At 40.2% G+C, this 13,579-nt stretch overlaps 1 protein-coding gene across 22 annotated transcripts in view; it reads left to right on the top strand.

Moving 5' to 3' along the window:
* Positions 1-13,327, top strand: part of TCF4 (transcription factor 4) — a 372,534-nt gene extending 359,207 nt beyond the window's left edge. For 15 of the 22 annotated variants that reach the window (XM_060119615.1, XM_060119627.1, XM_060119607.1 and 12 more), the window contains 5 exons: positions 2,032-2,167; positions 4,252-4,414; positions 7,627-7,856; positions 8,351-8,490; positions 8,688-13,327. In XM_060119615.1, coding sequence (XP_059975598.1) covers positions 2,032-2,167; positions 4,252-4,414; positions 7,627-7,856; positions 8,351-8,487 — 666 coding nt within the window. In that variant the 3' untranslated portion in view covers positions 8,488-8,490; positions 8,688-13,327. Of the gene's footprint in view, positions 1-2,031; positions 2,168-4,251; positions 4,419-7,626; positions 7,857-8,350; positions 8,491-8,687 lie in introns of those variants that run through there. The other 7 variants (XM_060119618.1, XM_060119611.1, XM_060119612.1 and 4 more) reach the window with 2 other exon arrangements.
* Positions 13,328-13,579: the final 252 nt, after the last annotated feature.

Here is a 13,579-nt window from a genome sequence, read left to right as displayed (position 1 = left end):
AGAAATGGTTGAAGGGAATTGGGTGGGCATGCTCTACCTATAAAAGATTAGGCTTCAGTTACAGAGGAAAAATGGGAGTGGCATGGCAATGGTGTTAACTATGTGAGAAGGGCTGACACATATTCCATGGAACTCCAGAAGTTGAATCTAGGACCACTGGGTGGAATGTACAAGGAGGCCAACTTGTGGTCAAAGTGGAGTGAGCTGCTTTGGGAGATAATCAGGGTCTTAATATATTTGAAGCATCCACATAGACACTAAATGACCACCATTCAGATTGTCCTGGGAAGGCACACGGGCACCCGAGTAGCAGAAAACACTGGACTCCCCAGATCTCTCAGCTACAACATTCATTTATACGTCCTGATGCTCCTGAGTCCTTAAATCCTTTGCTATCCTTGCTGTATTTTGTTTTAACTTTTTAAAAAATGTATTTTATTGAAGTGTAGTTGATTTACAATGTTGTATTAATTTCTGCTGTACAGCAAAGTGATTCAGTTCTACATTCTTTTTCATATTCTTTTCCATTATGGTTAATCACAGGATATTGAATGTAGTTCCCTGTGCTATACGGTAGGACCTTGTTTTTTATCCATTCTGTATATAATGGTTTTATTTTTGCTGTATTTTGAATTGGGGCAGTTAGTATGATTTATATGATCCTCCTCCCTCTCCCTGAATTATTTTCTTCTGTATTGTTTTGGAGGATATAAAGGTGACACTTCATGCTAGGCTGCCTTTAGATAGCACATGCTTCATTTGGTTCTGTGAATTTTATTGTGGCTAGTTCAGATTCTTATATTGTTGCACTTTGTGGAAGTACTCTTAAAACACTGGGTAGCAAAAGAGTGACGATTCTGCTTCGTGGTTTCAGATTTTGGATTGGGAAAAAATTACACTTTTTGATTCATAGCCGTATAAATTCATGGATAAATATTTTTAGTGTTAGACCCACTGTCCTGTGTCAATGTTCACCTAACAGTAGGCTAAGAGAATAACTACTTGGAAATGCCATTGAAAACGCTACTCACGTTCCTCTTGGTTTGCAAATGCTTGCTGGTCTTACTTGAAGGTGTACACTATAAAGTCAATGATTGCTGTCTCAATGCCACAAGGTCAACATCTCTGGACCCCAGAGTAGGCAGTAGTAGTTGATAAAAAGCTCAGCAGTATTTTTTTCAGACCAAGTCATCATGCTGTACTCTATAATTTTATTCTTGGAAGCATAGAGAGTGCTTACAAAATGGTGTCTTTCTAAGATCAGAAGAGTGAAAAAAAAAATATGGAAAAATGTCCAGACATCTTTGCATGACAATGATGGCATTACTGGTGTGTTTAATAAAACCTTTATTGGTACATTTTCCGGTATGGTGGCATTGGCAGAAACGGTCCCCCTTTGGATTTGGAACTCAGCAGCTGATGAAATACAGTAAACATTCATTTGGAATGGGCTGCCAGTTTTGGAAAGCCAGGTGACATTTTATTATACTTGTACCGAGCAGGGGCTAGGTCCCATACTGCTGTAGCTTCCGCTGTCAGTGGCTTAGCTGGCATTATGGAAAAAAAAAAATGGCAGGCCTGAGAATCTCCTCCCCTGAAATGAAAGTTGAATGCCAAATTGAAATTCCTGTAGGATTTCCGATAGCAATGGGGGAATTGAGAAGACCACAATTAAGCATATGGGCATTAAGATAATTGTCAGATCTGTTGGCGGACATGATAGAAGACAGATGGGTACGAATCAGTGCACTCCACTGCAGCACCCTGGGAGACAATTTGACGTTTTACCTGCCTGAGCTACTCTGCCATATTTGTCACTGGATGTACAGCACAGCATCTTACTGAGTGTTCCAGTGTTTTTTGCTGGGTACTCTAGGTGCATGCGTGGTCCTTTAGCGCCCTCTAGTGAAATGCATTTGGGAGTATTGTTTTTCAAAGGTTAGTCTCCCTCCATTGGGTCCTTGCTGCCCCGGAAGTAGCCGTCACACCTCTGATTCCCACTAAACTCTACGGTTCCTCTTGCCCTTTCAGGTTGGGGCCCATCGTGAAGACGGCGTGGCCCTGAGGGGCAGCCATTCTCTTGTCCCAAACCAGGTGCCAGTTCCACAGCTTCCTGTCCAGTCTGCAACGTCCCCTGATTTGAACCCACCCCAGGACCCTTACAGAGGTAGGTCCGCCTCCGCGGGCGCTTCTGACCTCACTGAAACAATAGATCCCGTGTGGATCCCATGCTTACTGATTCATCCCTCAGGAAGCACTGGCAGATCACCAAGAATCCATTTTGATACAAAGATGGTAAGTAAATGGGAAAGGATTTCAAACGTAGCTGGCTAATTGTGTTTCTTCAGTAACTGTTTTGCTCCAGCATCCTCGGAAATCCTGCTCCGATTTCAGCAGGGAATGAGACCACAGACTGATGAGAGGAAATGTGATTTTAGCTATTTCCACATTGTGCTCATTCAGATCCTTTAATGTGGTTAGTTGTAGCCTGACAGTGATGTTTCCAAATGAAGAGGAAGGAAGGAAATGGTTTTTGTTGCTTATGATGGAAGGAAATGTAGGTACATTTCAAAAATGGAACTTGGATGATTTTCGCTCTTGAGTCATCAAGCACCCCCCCCCTTATTGCCTCATACCACTGACTCCTTTCGGCTTCCCAGGACCCCAGGTAGCTGTGCCGCAGGGGCAAGACGTGGGCCCCAGGGTCCTTGTGCAACTGGCTGGCCAGGTGACCCGAAAATGCTTACATAACATCTCCTCATTCCCCTCACGTTGAGAATAAAAATGATAACAGTGGCACAAGAATGAATAATATATATAAGCATTTGCCCACCTGTTAAGCATTGTAAGAATCTTGAGCGTGAATTATATATGTGGGTATTTCTGCCATTTTTAATTGAATAGTAATACTTTGATGGCCCTTTCTTTTAAAGAGCTTTTGGGGGCTTCCCTGGTGGTGCAGTGGTTGAGAGTCCGCCTGCCGAGGCAGGGGACACGGGTTCGTGCCCCGGTCCGGGAAGATCCCACATGCCGCGGAGCGGCTGGGCCCGTGAGCCACGGCCACTGAGCTTGGGCATCCGGAGCCTGTGCTCCGCAACGGGAGAGGCCACAACAGTGAGAGGCCCGCGTACCGCAAAAATAAATAAATAAATAAAATAAAGAGCCTTTGGGTTTTCTTTCTGTGTCCTAGATCAACACTTCTTAATGTGCACAAACATGACTTGAGGATCTTGTTAAAATGCCAATTCTGATTCAGTTGATCTGGGGTCCTGCATTTCTTCTTTTTTTTTTTTTTTTTTTTTTTTGCAGTACGCGGGCCTCTCACTGTTGTGGCCTCTTCCGTTGCGGAGCACAGGCTCCAGACGCGCAGGCTCAGCGGCCATGGCTCACGGGCCCAGCCGCTCCTCGGCATGTGGGATCCTCCCGGACCGGGGCACAAACCCGTGTCCCCTGCATCGGCAGGTGGACTCTCAACCACTGCGCCACCAGGGAAGCCCTTGGGGTCCTGCATTTCTAATGGGCTCCCAGGGGGTAAGGATGCTCCTGGTCCACTGACCAGATTTTGAGTGATAAAGTTCTAGACTCTACAGATTACAAATAGAAGGAAACACTAAATAGACACACTTCTACCTTAGAAATAAATGATTACATTAAGGTCACGTTTTAAAATATATTGTGATCTTGGAAAGTTGAGCAGTGATAGAGCTAGAAATGTCTTCATTGAGCAGTAACTGCTTTCCATATGTACCATTTTTAAACACTGATTATTCCTTGAGGATAAGAGAAGCCTAATTTCAGAATATCATTAGGGTATCTATTGAAAACTTGACTGTACATATTTAGTGTACTCCCTGGGAATTATATTTTAAGGACATTTTTCTATTAAATCATTACATATGGAAGAAACTCAATATAATAGCTGATATTTACTTGGGTTCTTAATCAGAACATTGAGGTGTGTGATTTTCATGATTATGATTTTCATTGCAATTAAGTTGATGTTTTGTAGACAGTGAAATTACCGTCTACTCCAAAAGATTGCAAAATAGAATTTAACCTCAGAGCCAATGCAGGGAAAACTTGTTTCTGCAGGTGCATTTTTGAAACTTCACCAAAGACCATGAAAAAAGTGACAGATGACACAGTTCAGCGGTCTGAACTGTATAGCTGGCAGCTCTCCAGTCTGGGGTGTGCATGTCTGTGCCTTGAGGCTTTGGTGGCCTTGTCACCTGGTCTCTTTTTTTTCTGCAGGCATGCCACCAGGATTGCAGGGCCAGAGTGTCTCCTCCGGCAGCTCTGAGATCAAATCCGACGACGAAGGCGATGAAAACCTGCAAGACACGAAATCTTCCGAGGACAAGAAATTAGATGACGACAAGAAGGATATCAAATCCATTACTAGGTCAAGATCTAGGTAACAGTATATAATACTGTCGCTTCATTTAATTCCTTTATTGGACTTTGATGAAGTGAACAGAACAGGAAGAAACTATTGAGTTTTTTCCTGGCAGGTAAATCTGCAGCTGAAAAGAAAGTGAAAGGCTTGCTCTAGAGGTACGAAAGTATCGTTTGAGATACCTGTACTCTAGGAAAGCCAAAAATGTCTTTGCATTTATGAATTTGGACCCAGTGCTAATAATGACACACGGCAAAAACAATTTGTAACTGATTCAAATGCAAGCAGTCGATTTGTAAAACTATACTTATTCTACAAATTTGGTCATAAATGTTCTTTGGAAAATATTTCTAAAAAGAGAGCTTAGCTCTATTGAAAGCTCAATCGATGTATGCGCAACAACTGTAACTTTTTTCTTACCTCAAAAGTGAGAAAGTACTGATTTCCCAGCTTTATTCTAAACATGTTGGTATATATAAGAGCAATACCTAAATTGCTCATTTTTTTTTCTCTCGGCAGAAAATGCAACTGCAGGAAAATAGCTTTTGGTTGGTTTTCTTAAGTCCCCTATATCTTTAAATTAGAATCTATCTCCTTGAACTTTAATCTGATAATCAGATGGGTTTTTTTTTTTTTTTTGAGTATCGTGACACCCATGTTCTTTACCTCAGTTCCCTTGGATGGTTTTTATTTGCAAATTAAATGAATTGTACTAAGACGATACCTCCCTTTTCAAGGCTATCGTTCTCAAGGTTATACCTGGCATCCTTTAGGAATTAGGACATGCCGCCTTTTCGTATTGCCTTTATAGTTATTGAGATAAATCTTATTACAAGTTCTACCACAGTTTCAGAAATTCTGGAAGCTTCTACCTTACCCCTTTTCACCATTGCTACAGAGTTTCCTGACTTGGCCACATTGGTAAGACATCCCAAGAAGAGCCTTTCACATCCTTACCAGCTTCTCTGTTAGATCATTCAGCCCTTGGTCATTTAACTAGTGGTCATAACGCATGCATATCAATGGATTCTTTGACGTTTCAGTACAACATTTTAACTCACTGTTAAGAACCTTGCTTTAAAAGGTCACTGTTTTGACCTTTACTTAGACCCCCAAAACCGTGTTGTAAGGCGAGACTTTCCAAATCTAGGCAGTTTTCTTCACATAACCAATTTATTTATAAGAGGTTAACCAATTCTCATTCATTATTGGCCTGAATACCCTTGGAAAACAAGTTCCCATTTTCAGGCCCACTTTGGAAACGGTGTGGCATATGTTTGATGCGTAAAAACATTACCCAGATTTTTAACTTCAGGATGGGATGAGCAGAAACTCAACTCTGTTCTCTTTTCACTTATTACGTCCTACTTGTGTGTCAGAATGTGGGTGTGAATTAATAGTAATCTTGATTTCCTTGGCATCGGCAGAGGTCACGGGTGGGAGAGAGCGGGACCGGCAAGGAAATGAGGAGGAGAATCACATGGCGGAGAAAGAGAGCACTTTCCGACGGGTTCAGTTTAGTTGTGCGTTCACCAGCACACGTTCGAGGCAGACAGTCCCATCTGGAAGGGAGTTTAACCTACAGGAAAGACGAGCCAAGTCTTACAGCGTCTTTCTTTGGTGTCTGCCTCCTTTATAAGTGTTCTTGGCTTACTTACGTCATCTTTATGAGCAGCATGTGCTGCAACCCAAGAATCCGCTCCATTTCTGATTGATTGGGGCTTCTCCATCATCGTGGATCCTTAGTGCGATTTGGAAGTTACCCAGACATTCTCCACAGTGGAAGATTCGGAGCTATACATTTTAAGCCAATACTCACTAAGTGTGCATTGAATTGAGTAGATAACTTCCCACATGTTCCTCCAGCTCTGGAAGGTTGTGATTAACATCTTTATTCTGTGAGCCTTTCAGATTCATGGAACTTCAGAGTAGAGGCTCACCTTGATGGTCTTTGCTCAGATCTCTAGGTTAACATCCGTATGGATGGTCACCTCCATATTGTTTCTTGCAGTGAAGACTCTCTTGCTTCTGAGTGAAGTTTACTTCATTTTTTATATCTCTCCTACTCAAAAAAGGTTCTTGCTCATGTTAATTCAGACTGTTCCGCTCAGGGTTTTTTGCTCTGTTCTGTTCTGCCTTCCTGAGACATTTTCCACACCTCTCTTTTTTACGTGATTGCTCAGGAATTATTTGAAGCCTTGACGCCATGAGATCTTCCTGATATGACATGCTTTCCAGGTGGCTCATCATCCTATTTGCCCCCCATTCAAAAGTTTCTAATTTGTCAACATGACACCCAGAAACAGAAGTTATCTTTCCTTTGCAGACTCCTGGCTCCAAACATGCCTTTGATATGAGTCATGTAGTATCTCTGTTCTCAAAATCAGGGATGAGCTTTTGGGCTTCATTTTTGACTCACAATGAGATCATGGGTATTGATAACCAGTAAGTGTTTGGGTTGGGTTGGGTTGGGTTTGTTTTGCCTAGAACTCATGTCAACTCAGGTTTCCCCAACTTGTCTGGGGAATCATAATCATCCATAATGTTAAAGGCCATGGAGATGCTGTTTTTCTAATCTTTCTATTTAATACATGGAAAAAGCGAGACTCGGATACATTAAGTGGACTGACCAAGCCTTCCAAGCTGGTTAATAGACAGCAGGCCCCCGTGTTTACTCCCATTGATCTGTTGTCTTGAATGTAGGACCTTCTTAATCCTGTTTGAGCTGCATGGTCTTAATTTTGACCTATCCACATCGTTTTTCAATCCCTGGTTCTCCTTGGGTTTCAGATGTCACAGTATGAAAGGTTTTTTTTTTTTTTAAAAAGAACAGCTTCAGTCTAAGACACTTTCTGAATCGTGGTCCTGAGTGTAGCTTGAGCTGAAGTCGACAGCGCTCTGCTTTGCCGTGCGTAACCTTAGGGATGGAAGCTATGTTTTCCTTTTTACTCCCCTCCATCCATATGGTGCAGTCGGGGCCCCACCTTGAACCTCTCCTGTTGGGTTTGGGTTTCGGTTTCATGTCCAGGAGACAATCAAACGTCTGGCGTAGGGGCTGTCACAGCCACCTAAAGCAACGCCAAGCCCAGGTGGATGGAAAGTTCTGCCAAGGACAAGATCCTGAGATGGAAGAGTTCCCTGAAAACTCAGAAAGAAAACAAAAGGAATTTGGAAACTGTCTCTTTCCCCACCCCATTGGAAAATGTCACGTTTTCCCTTTTGTCCTGCAGCAATAACGATGACGAAGACCTGACGCCGGAGCAGAAGGCGGAGCGGGAGAAGGAGAGGAGGATGGCCAACAACGCCCGAGAGCGCCTGCGGGTCCGTGACATCAACGAGGCATTCAAGGAGCTGGGCCGCATGGTGCAGCTGCACCTCAAGAGTGACAAGCCCCAGACCAAGCTTCTGATCCTCCACCAGGCCGTGGCCGTCATCCTCAGCCTGGAGCAGCAAGTCCGAGGTCAGTGCCGGCCGGCTGGCCTCCACACAGAGGTCACGGCCACACGCCGCTGGAGAGAGCAGAGATGCTCTGGCGGCCTTGAGCAGGGGCAGAGAGTAGACTCTTAGGCATCCTTCAGAATCATTACTTCAGTCTCATCTAAATCTATGAGGCAGCTCCCCTTTCTCCTGTAACTGAATCCTGGGGTTTTTCTTGTAACTGATGCTGCCTTAAGACGTTTCCATAGGTCCTCTCAGTAACCGGAGCTGGGGACGTTTGCTTTACCAACTTTCTCAGACTGTAAAGTGGCTGCACAGTTTCACCAGGGAGTTCGACCTTTACTAGCCACTGAGCAAATGAATGGCAGTAGTGTGCATTTTCCTAACTGGTCCTCTTGTTCTGGAAGGTAGAAACTGAGAGAAAGGATCAACAGACCCACAGAAACGTTGCATGACTGCCCTGGACCAGAAGCCCTGGGGTGTGACCTAAATGCTCTGTGCTTTCCTCTTCCACAGAAAGGAATCTGAATCCGAAAGCTGCATGTCTGAAAAGAAGGGAAGAGGAGAAGGTGTCCTCGGAGCCGCCCCCGCTCTCCTTGGCGGGGCCTCACCCCGGCATGGGAGACGCGTCCAATCACATGGGACAGATGTAACAGGCAAGTTTGTTTCCAGCCATTTCTGAAAGCTTCCCTTTGTTACCCTCACCAAGGCATCAGCCGTGAAAGCCGTATTTGACCCAATTGCACAGATTTTTTTTTCCCCCTTGGGAAGACAAAAAAAAAAGTTTAAAAATAAAAGCTTTCCTTTTTTCTGTTATAAACGTATTAATTCATCTTTCTCTCTTCTTTCTCAGGTCCAAGTTGCCACATTGCTTCATTAATACAAGAGACCACTTCCTTAACAGCTGTATTATCTTAAACCCACATAAACACTTGTCCTTAACCCCTTTTTTTGTAATATAAGACAAGTCTGAGTAGTTACGAATCGCAGACGCAAGAGGTTTCAGCATTCCCAATGATCAAAAAACCGAAAAACAAACAAAAAAAAAAAAAAGAAAGAAAAAAAGTGCAACTTGGGGGATGACTCTCTTTAACATATCATTCAGAATGTTCAAAGCAGTATGTGCAGGCTGAGACGCAGCCCAGAGACTGAATGGCAATCTTTCCACACTGTGGAACAATGCATTTGTGCCTAAACTTCTTTTGGAAAAAAAAAAATATATAATTAATTTGTAAGTCTGAAAAAAAAATATTTAATTTAAAAAAATTGTAAACTTGCAATAATGAAAAAGTGTACTTCTGAAGACAACTACATGACCGTTTTTGTTGGTATTCAAGTCAGCTAGTGTTTATAATTACCGGATATCGAATAAGGGAAGCTCGGCTGCCCTCGTAACAAAACCAGCAAACATCCTGATGACAGCGAAGTGATGACATTAGCCATTCCTTAGGGTAGGAGGAACAGATGGATCTTATAGACCTATGACAAATATATATATAAATATATATATAAATATATATTAAAAATTTAGTGACTATGGTAAGCTTTTGTTCATTTGTTTCAGACTTTTTTCTCCTGTAAAAAAATAGTACTGATTAACTTTTTTAAAAGAAAGATTTTACTGTAAATATGGATTTTTTTTTTTTTTTTTTTTTGGTCTTATTTCTGTCCCTTTCCCCGGTTTGTTCTCATAACCTGTAGTGCCAACTCTGCTTCCGGAGGGGTAGTGCAGGATGAAATGCTGACCCTGATGTTGCTTTTCATTCATAAATAAGTAGAAAGTTGTTTCTTCAGTCTTTTGGGAACACAGGACTTAAAAGTCACATCATGTGTAGATATTAACAAGCAGCATTACCAAGACATGGCAAAAAGAGTTTGTCTGAATTGTAATGTTGCGTTTGTGACCCTCTTCTGGGATTTTCAGAGGTACAAGGTTAGAATGCTACAATGTTACCACTGTGCCTTCCAATGTTTATATCATCGGAAACATAACATAATCAAAGTGGCTGTGATTTAACAAAATGATTAAAGCGTTACCTACATGTGTAGCCAGAAGTAGTGTGCAGTGAGGTGTTTCTGAATACATGGTCAGATTTTTGGAAAAAAACAAAAACAAAAAAAACAAGTGAAGTTCAATGACCATCCAATGAGAAAATTGCAAGTAGTGTGACAGAGCTGATTGATTTTGTTGCTTTCTTGATTTTTTTTTCAAAATGGGTTTACTAAGATGCAGATGACTTAACTGTCTCCTCCTTCGTCTGAAAAACAGAATGCCAATATTCAATCATCATGCAGCGTTATAACAAGCCTTATAAGTCCTAAAGCATTAAGTTGCACTTTCTTGAGGAGGGGTAGTGCAGTATTTCTCTGGCCAGTATGAATGAAGTTTATACTTAACGTATTTGATAGAAACATAGATCAAGCTATGGCACAGCAACTCATCAGATAGCTAGCTTTGACGTCTGGGCACAATTGAACCAACTTCCATCGTGAATCTTTATAATGATTGACTTTGGTGTATAGTGCAGTAAAGAAATAGTGCTCCTAGTTAAGTATTTGTCAGCATCCTTTTGTCTCTAACTCATTTCTGTTTTTACAGCCACACAATCTTGGCATGTATTAAGAAAAAAAAATCCCTTGTTCAAGTAGTTTTTCCACCTATCAGCACTGAGTAAATGCCATAAACCCATCGAAATGGTCTAAATGTTCCATCTGTTCTCCTGTTTTGCCAGTTATATAGTAATGAAATACATTTGTAAATTTTATGCAACAAATGGCAAACGTATCATTATTTTGAAATTGTGTATGTAAAAGTTATATTTTTACATGTAGACTCTTGTTATTATGTGTTTTAATACATTGTATCAGTTTTTGTTCCTTTTTTTTTTTTAAACGGTGTGGTTTAAAAACCGTCTCATTGAAATGAAATAGTGAGCTACAAGAATCTGAATTTTATGTTCATTTCTGAAAATGTAAGAACAAATAAGATAGTTACCACGTGGTCATCTTTTACAAACCCATAAACATTTTGATTAGCTGTGTGTGTGTTGAAAACTGTAAATATGTTCAGTAGTGATAAAACTAAAATACTTTGTTTGATTTGTTGATAAGTTCCTAAAATGTGGAGGTGGATTAAAACCTTAGAATAGCAGAAATCAGACTTCATGAAAAGTTATTTTGAGGCTACCCTGTGAAAATGAATGAACAAAGGGGCTCAAAGAAGGGCATGGAAGACAATATTGTATACTCTCCCCTCCTCCTGAATAATGGAAACCGTGTGTACTTGTACCCTCAGTATGTTGAAGATATCCTTTTAGTGGTACATTCTGCACTCATTTTGTATACTCTATCAAGGCGGGTATCCCTAGGAACAATATTATATAGGAAGCAGGTATCCTCTGATCACATTCAGGATAAGTGTATAGAAGAAAATATGGTGTTTACTCTTTAGGGAACTGGAAACACTCCCTGCATTGATGTACATTTTAAGATTGGCACTTTTGATACACGTTATCATCAAGGTGCTTTCATAGAGCTGATTTAAAGTTTTTCAAATCTGTAAACAAAGCAAAAAAAAAATTAAATCGTAGTTCTTGGATTATTTTTTAAATTGGTGCTTTATATTTTGTTCTCAGTCAAACAGAGTAAAAGCTGCAATTTATTGTTCACCAGCTTTGATGCATTCATTAATCAGTCATGTAATACCTCTATTGTGGAATTCCCTTTGGAAATAAGCGAAAAACTTTCTAACGGCCACCAAAAGCTGCTCACTACTTTTTGCTTGGTGGAGAAACATCTGCACCTATCCATATTCATTGGGTTGTATCCCCATTAAAAAGAAAAAAAAAAAAAAGATGAAAGGGAATGTGGCCTTTTTAGTGTGTTTTTTTTCTTCTTCTTTTGTAATTATCAAACCCAGGTAAGATATTGGTATCCTGCGCTGTATTTTCTAATGCAATTTAGCAGAAGACAGTTAGGATTAAAGTACTATACAAACATTTCCTAAGGGTCCATACTACACTATGTATATGATGATACTTAGGCTGGGGATCTGTTTAAGAGACTTGGACTTTAAAAGCAACTTGGAACAGTTGATCCACCTCCACATTCAAGTAATTTATGAATATGCAGAATAGGGATCTGTTCATCTAGACATTTTTCCCATTTGTCTTCTGTGTAGCTGCAAGGAACACTAATGTTTATACAACTGTCAGTCCACCCAGTAACGCAACTGGTTCTGATTCAGTCTTCCGATTCCTTTTTGTTTTTCGCTTTTTCCTATTTCTTGATTTTTTTTTTATTTGTGATCTTTATTTTGATGAGGGAATGGGGGGCGGGTGGCGGGAGGGTGTTGAACCAAGACTTGGGGTTAAGAGGATTTTCGTCTTGGATCCAACAGGCAGAATATGATCTGTGTCCAAAAGTGAACTTGAGTCAGGAATGAAACGATTTCAGCATAAACAAGCACAAAAATTTAGTCTGCTGGCTGACTGGAAACAAAAAAAAAAGTCAAGATGGAATATGAGGAATTCCAACACAATGGGGCACCAAGGCCTTTAGGCCTCTCTTTTTATTTTGCTTTGGTTCTGTTTGTTTTTCTTTAGAGACATGCTCTTTCTCATGGGACTTGAAGTGGACTCATCTTTGTGCAGTGCTGGTTTTGCCATACTCATTTCAAGTATTATAGACATATGTAATGGTGAAAATATATGAACTGTGGCCTTTTTCATTCTTGTTACTTGTGATGCAATTAAGTGAAGATAAGAAAAAAAAAAAAAAGCAGAGATTTACCATGTATCAGTGCCTGGCTTTTTGTTATAAAGCTTTGTTTGTCTAGTGCTCTTTTTGCTATAAAATAGACTGTAGTACACCCTAGTAGGAAAAAAACTAAATTTAAAAATAAAAAATATATTTGGCTTATTTTTCGCAGGAGCAATCCTTTTATACCATGAATATTACAAAAAAAATTGTCAGATTCTGAATATTTCTTCTTTGTAGATTTTTGGAATCATTATGAGTAAAAGTTTGTTACTTTATTTTACTATTTAAAAGATGTTATTTTACCATGTGTTACTGAGATGAAACTGTATGGTAGCTTTTTTGTTTGTTTTGTTTTTTTTTGTTTTGTTTTTGTTTTTTTTTTTAGTTGTAGGTCGCAGCGGGGAAATTTTTTGCGACTGTACACATAGCTGCAGCATTAAAAACTAAAAAAAAAATTGTTAAAAAAAGAAAAAAAGGGAAAACATTTAAAAAAAGAAAAAAAGATAAACAGTTACACCTTGTTTTCAATGTGTGGCTGAGTGCCTCGATTTTTTCATGTTTTTGGTGTATTTCTGATTTGTAGAAGTGTCTAAACAGGTTGTGTGCTGGAGTTCCTTCAAGACAAAAATAAACCCAGCTTGGTCTAGGCCATTACCTGTTTCCCATCTGTAGTTATTCGATGAAGTCATGTACATGACCGTTCTGTAGCAATAAATGTGCCATTTTTATAAACTGTTTCTGACACTTGTTTCATTTCATTTTGCATTGTCCATATAGCTCTACTTCTCTGCTGTAAGTAAAACCGCCTCTAGATTTCATTTTGCAAGTGTTGGAGATATTGACAGCTTAACAAACAAAACATACCAAAAAAAAAAAAAAAAAAAACCCCACAAAAACAAATTGAAAAGCAAAGCACATGACTGACCAAGGAAGAGATGCCCTTAATGAAAATGGAACGAGATGCATGCAAAACAAAAAGAAAAC

Source organism: Mesoplodon densirostris, chromosome 15 (assembly GCF_025265405.1).
Source record: "Mesoplodon densirostris isolate mMesDen1 chromosome 15, mMesDen1 primary haplotype, whole genome shotgun sequence".
Taxonomy (NCBI): Eukaryota; Metazoa; Chordata; class Mammalia; order Artiodactyla; family Ziphiidae; genus Mesoplodon; species Mesoplodon densirostris.
Note: the sequence above shows the minus strand (reverse complement) of the source record. Positions and strands in the feature narration are given on the sequence as shown.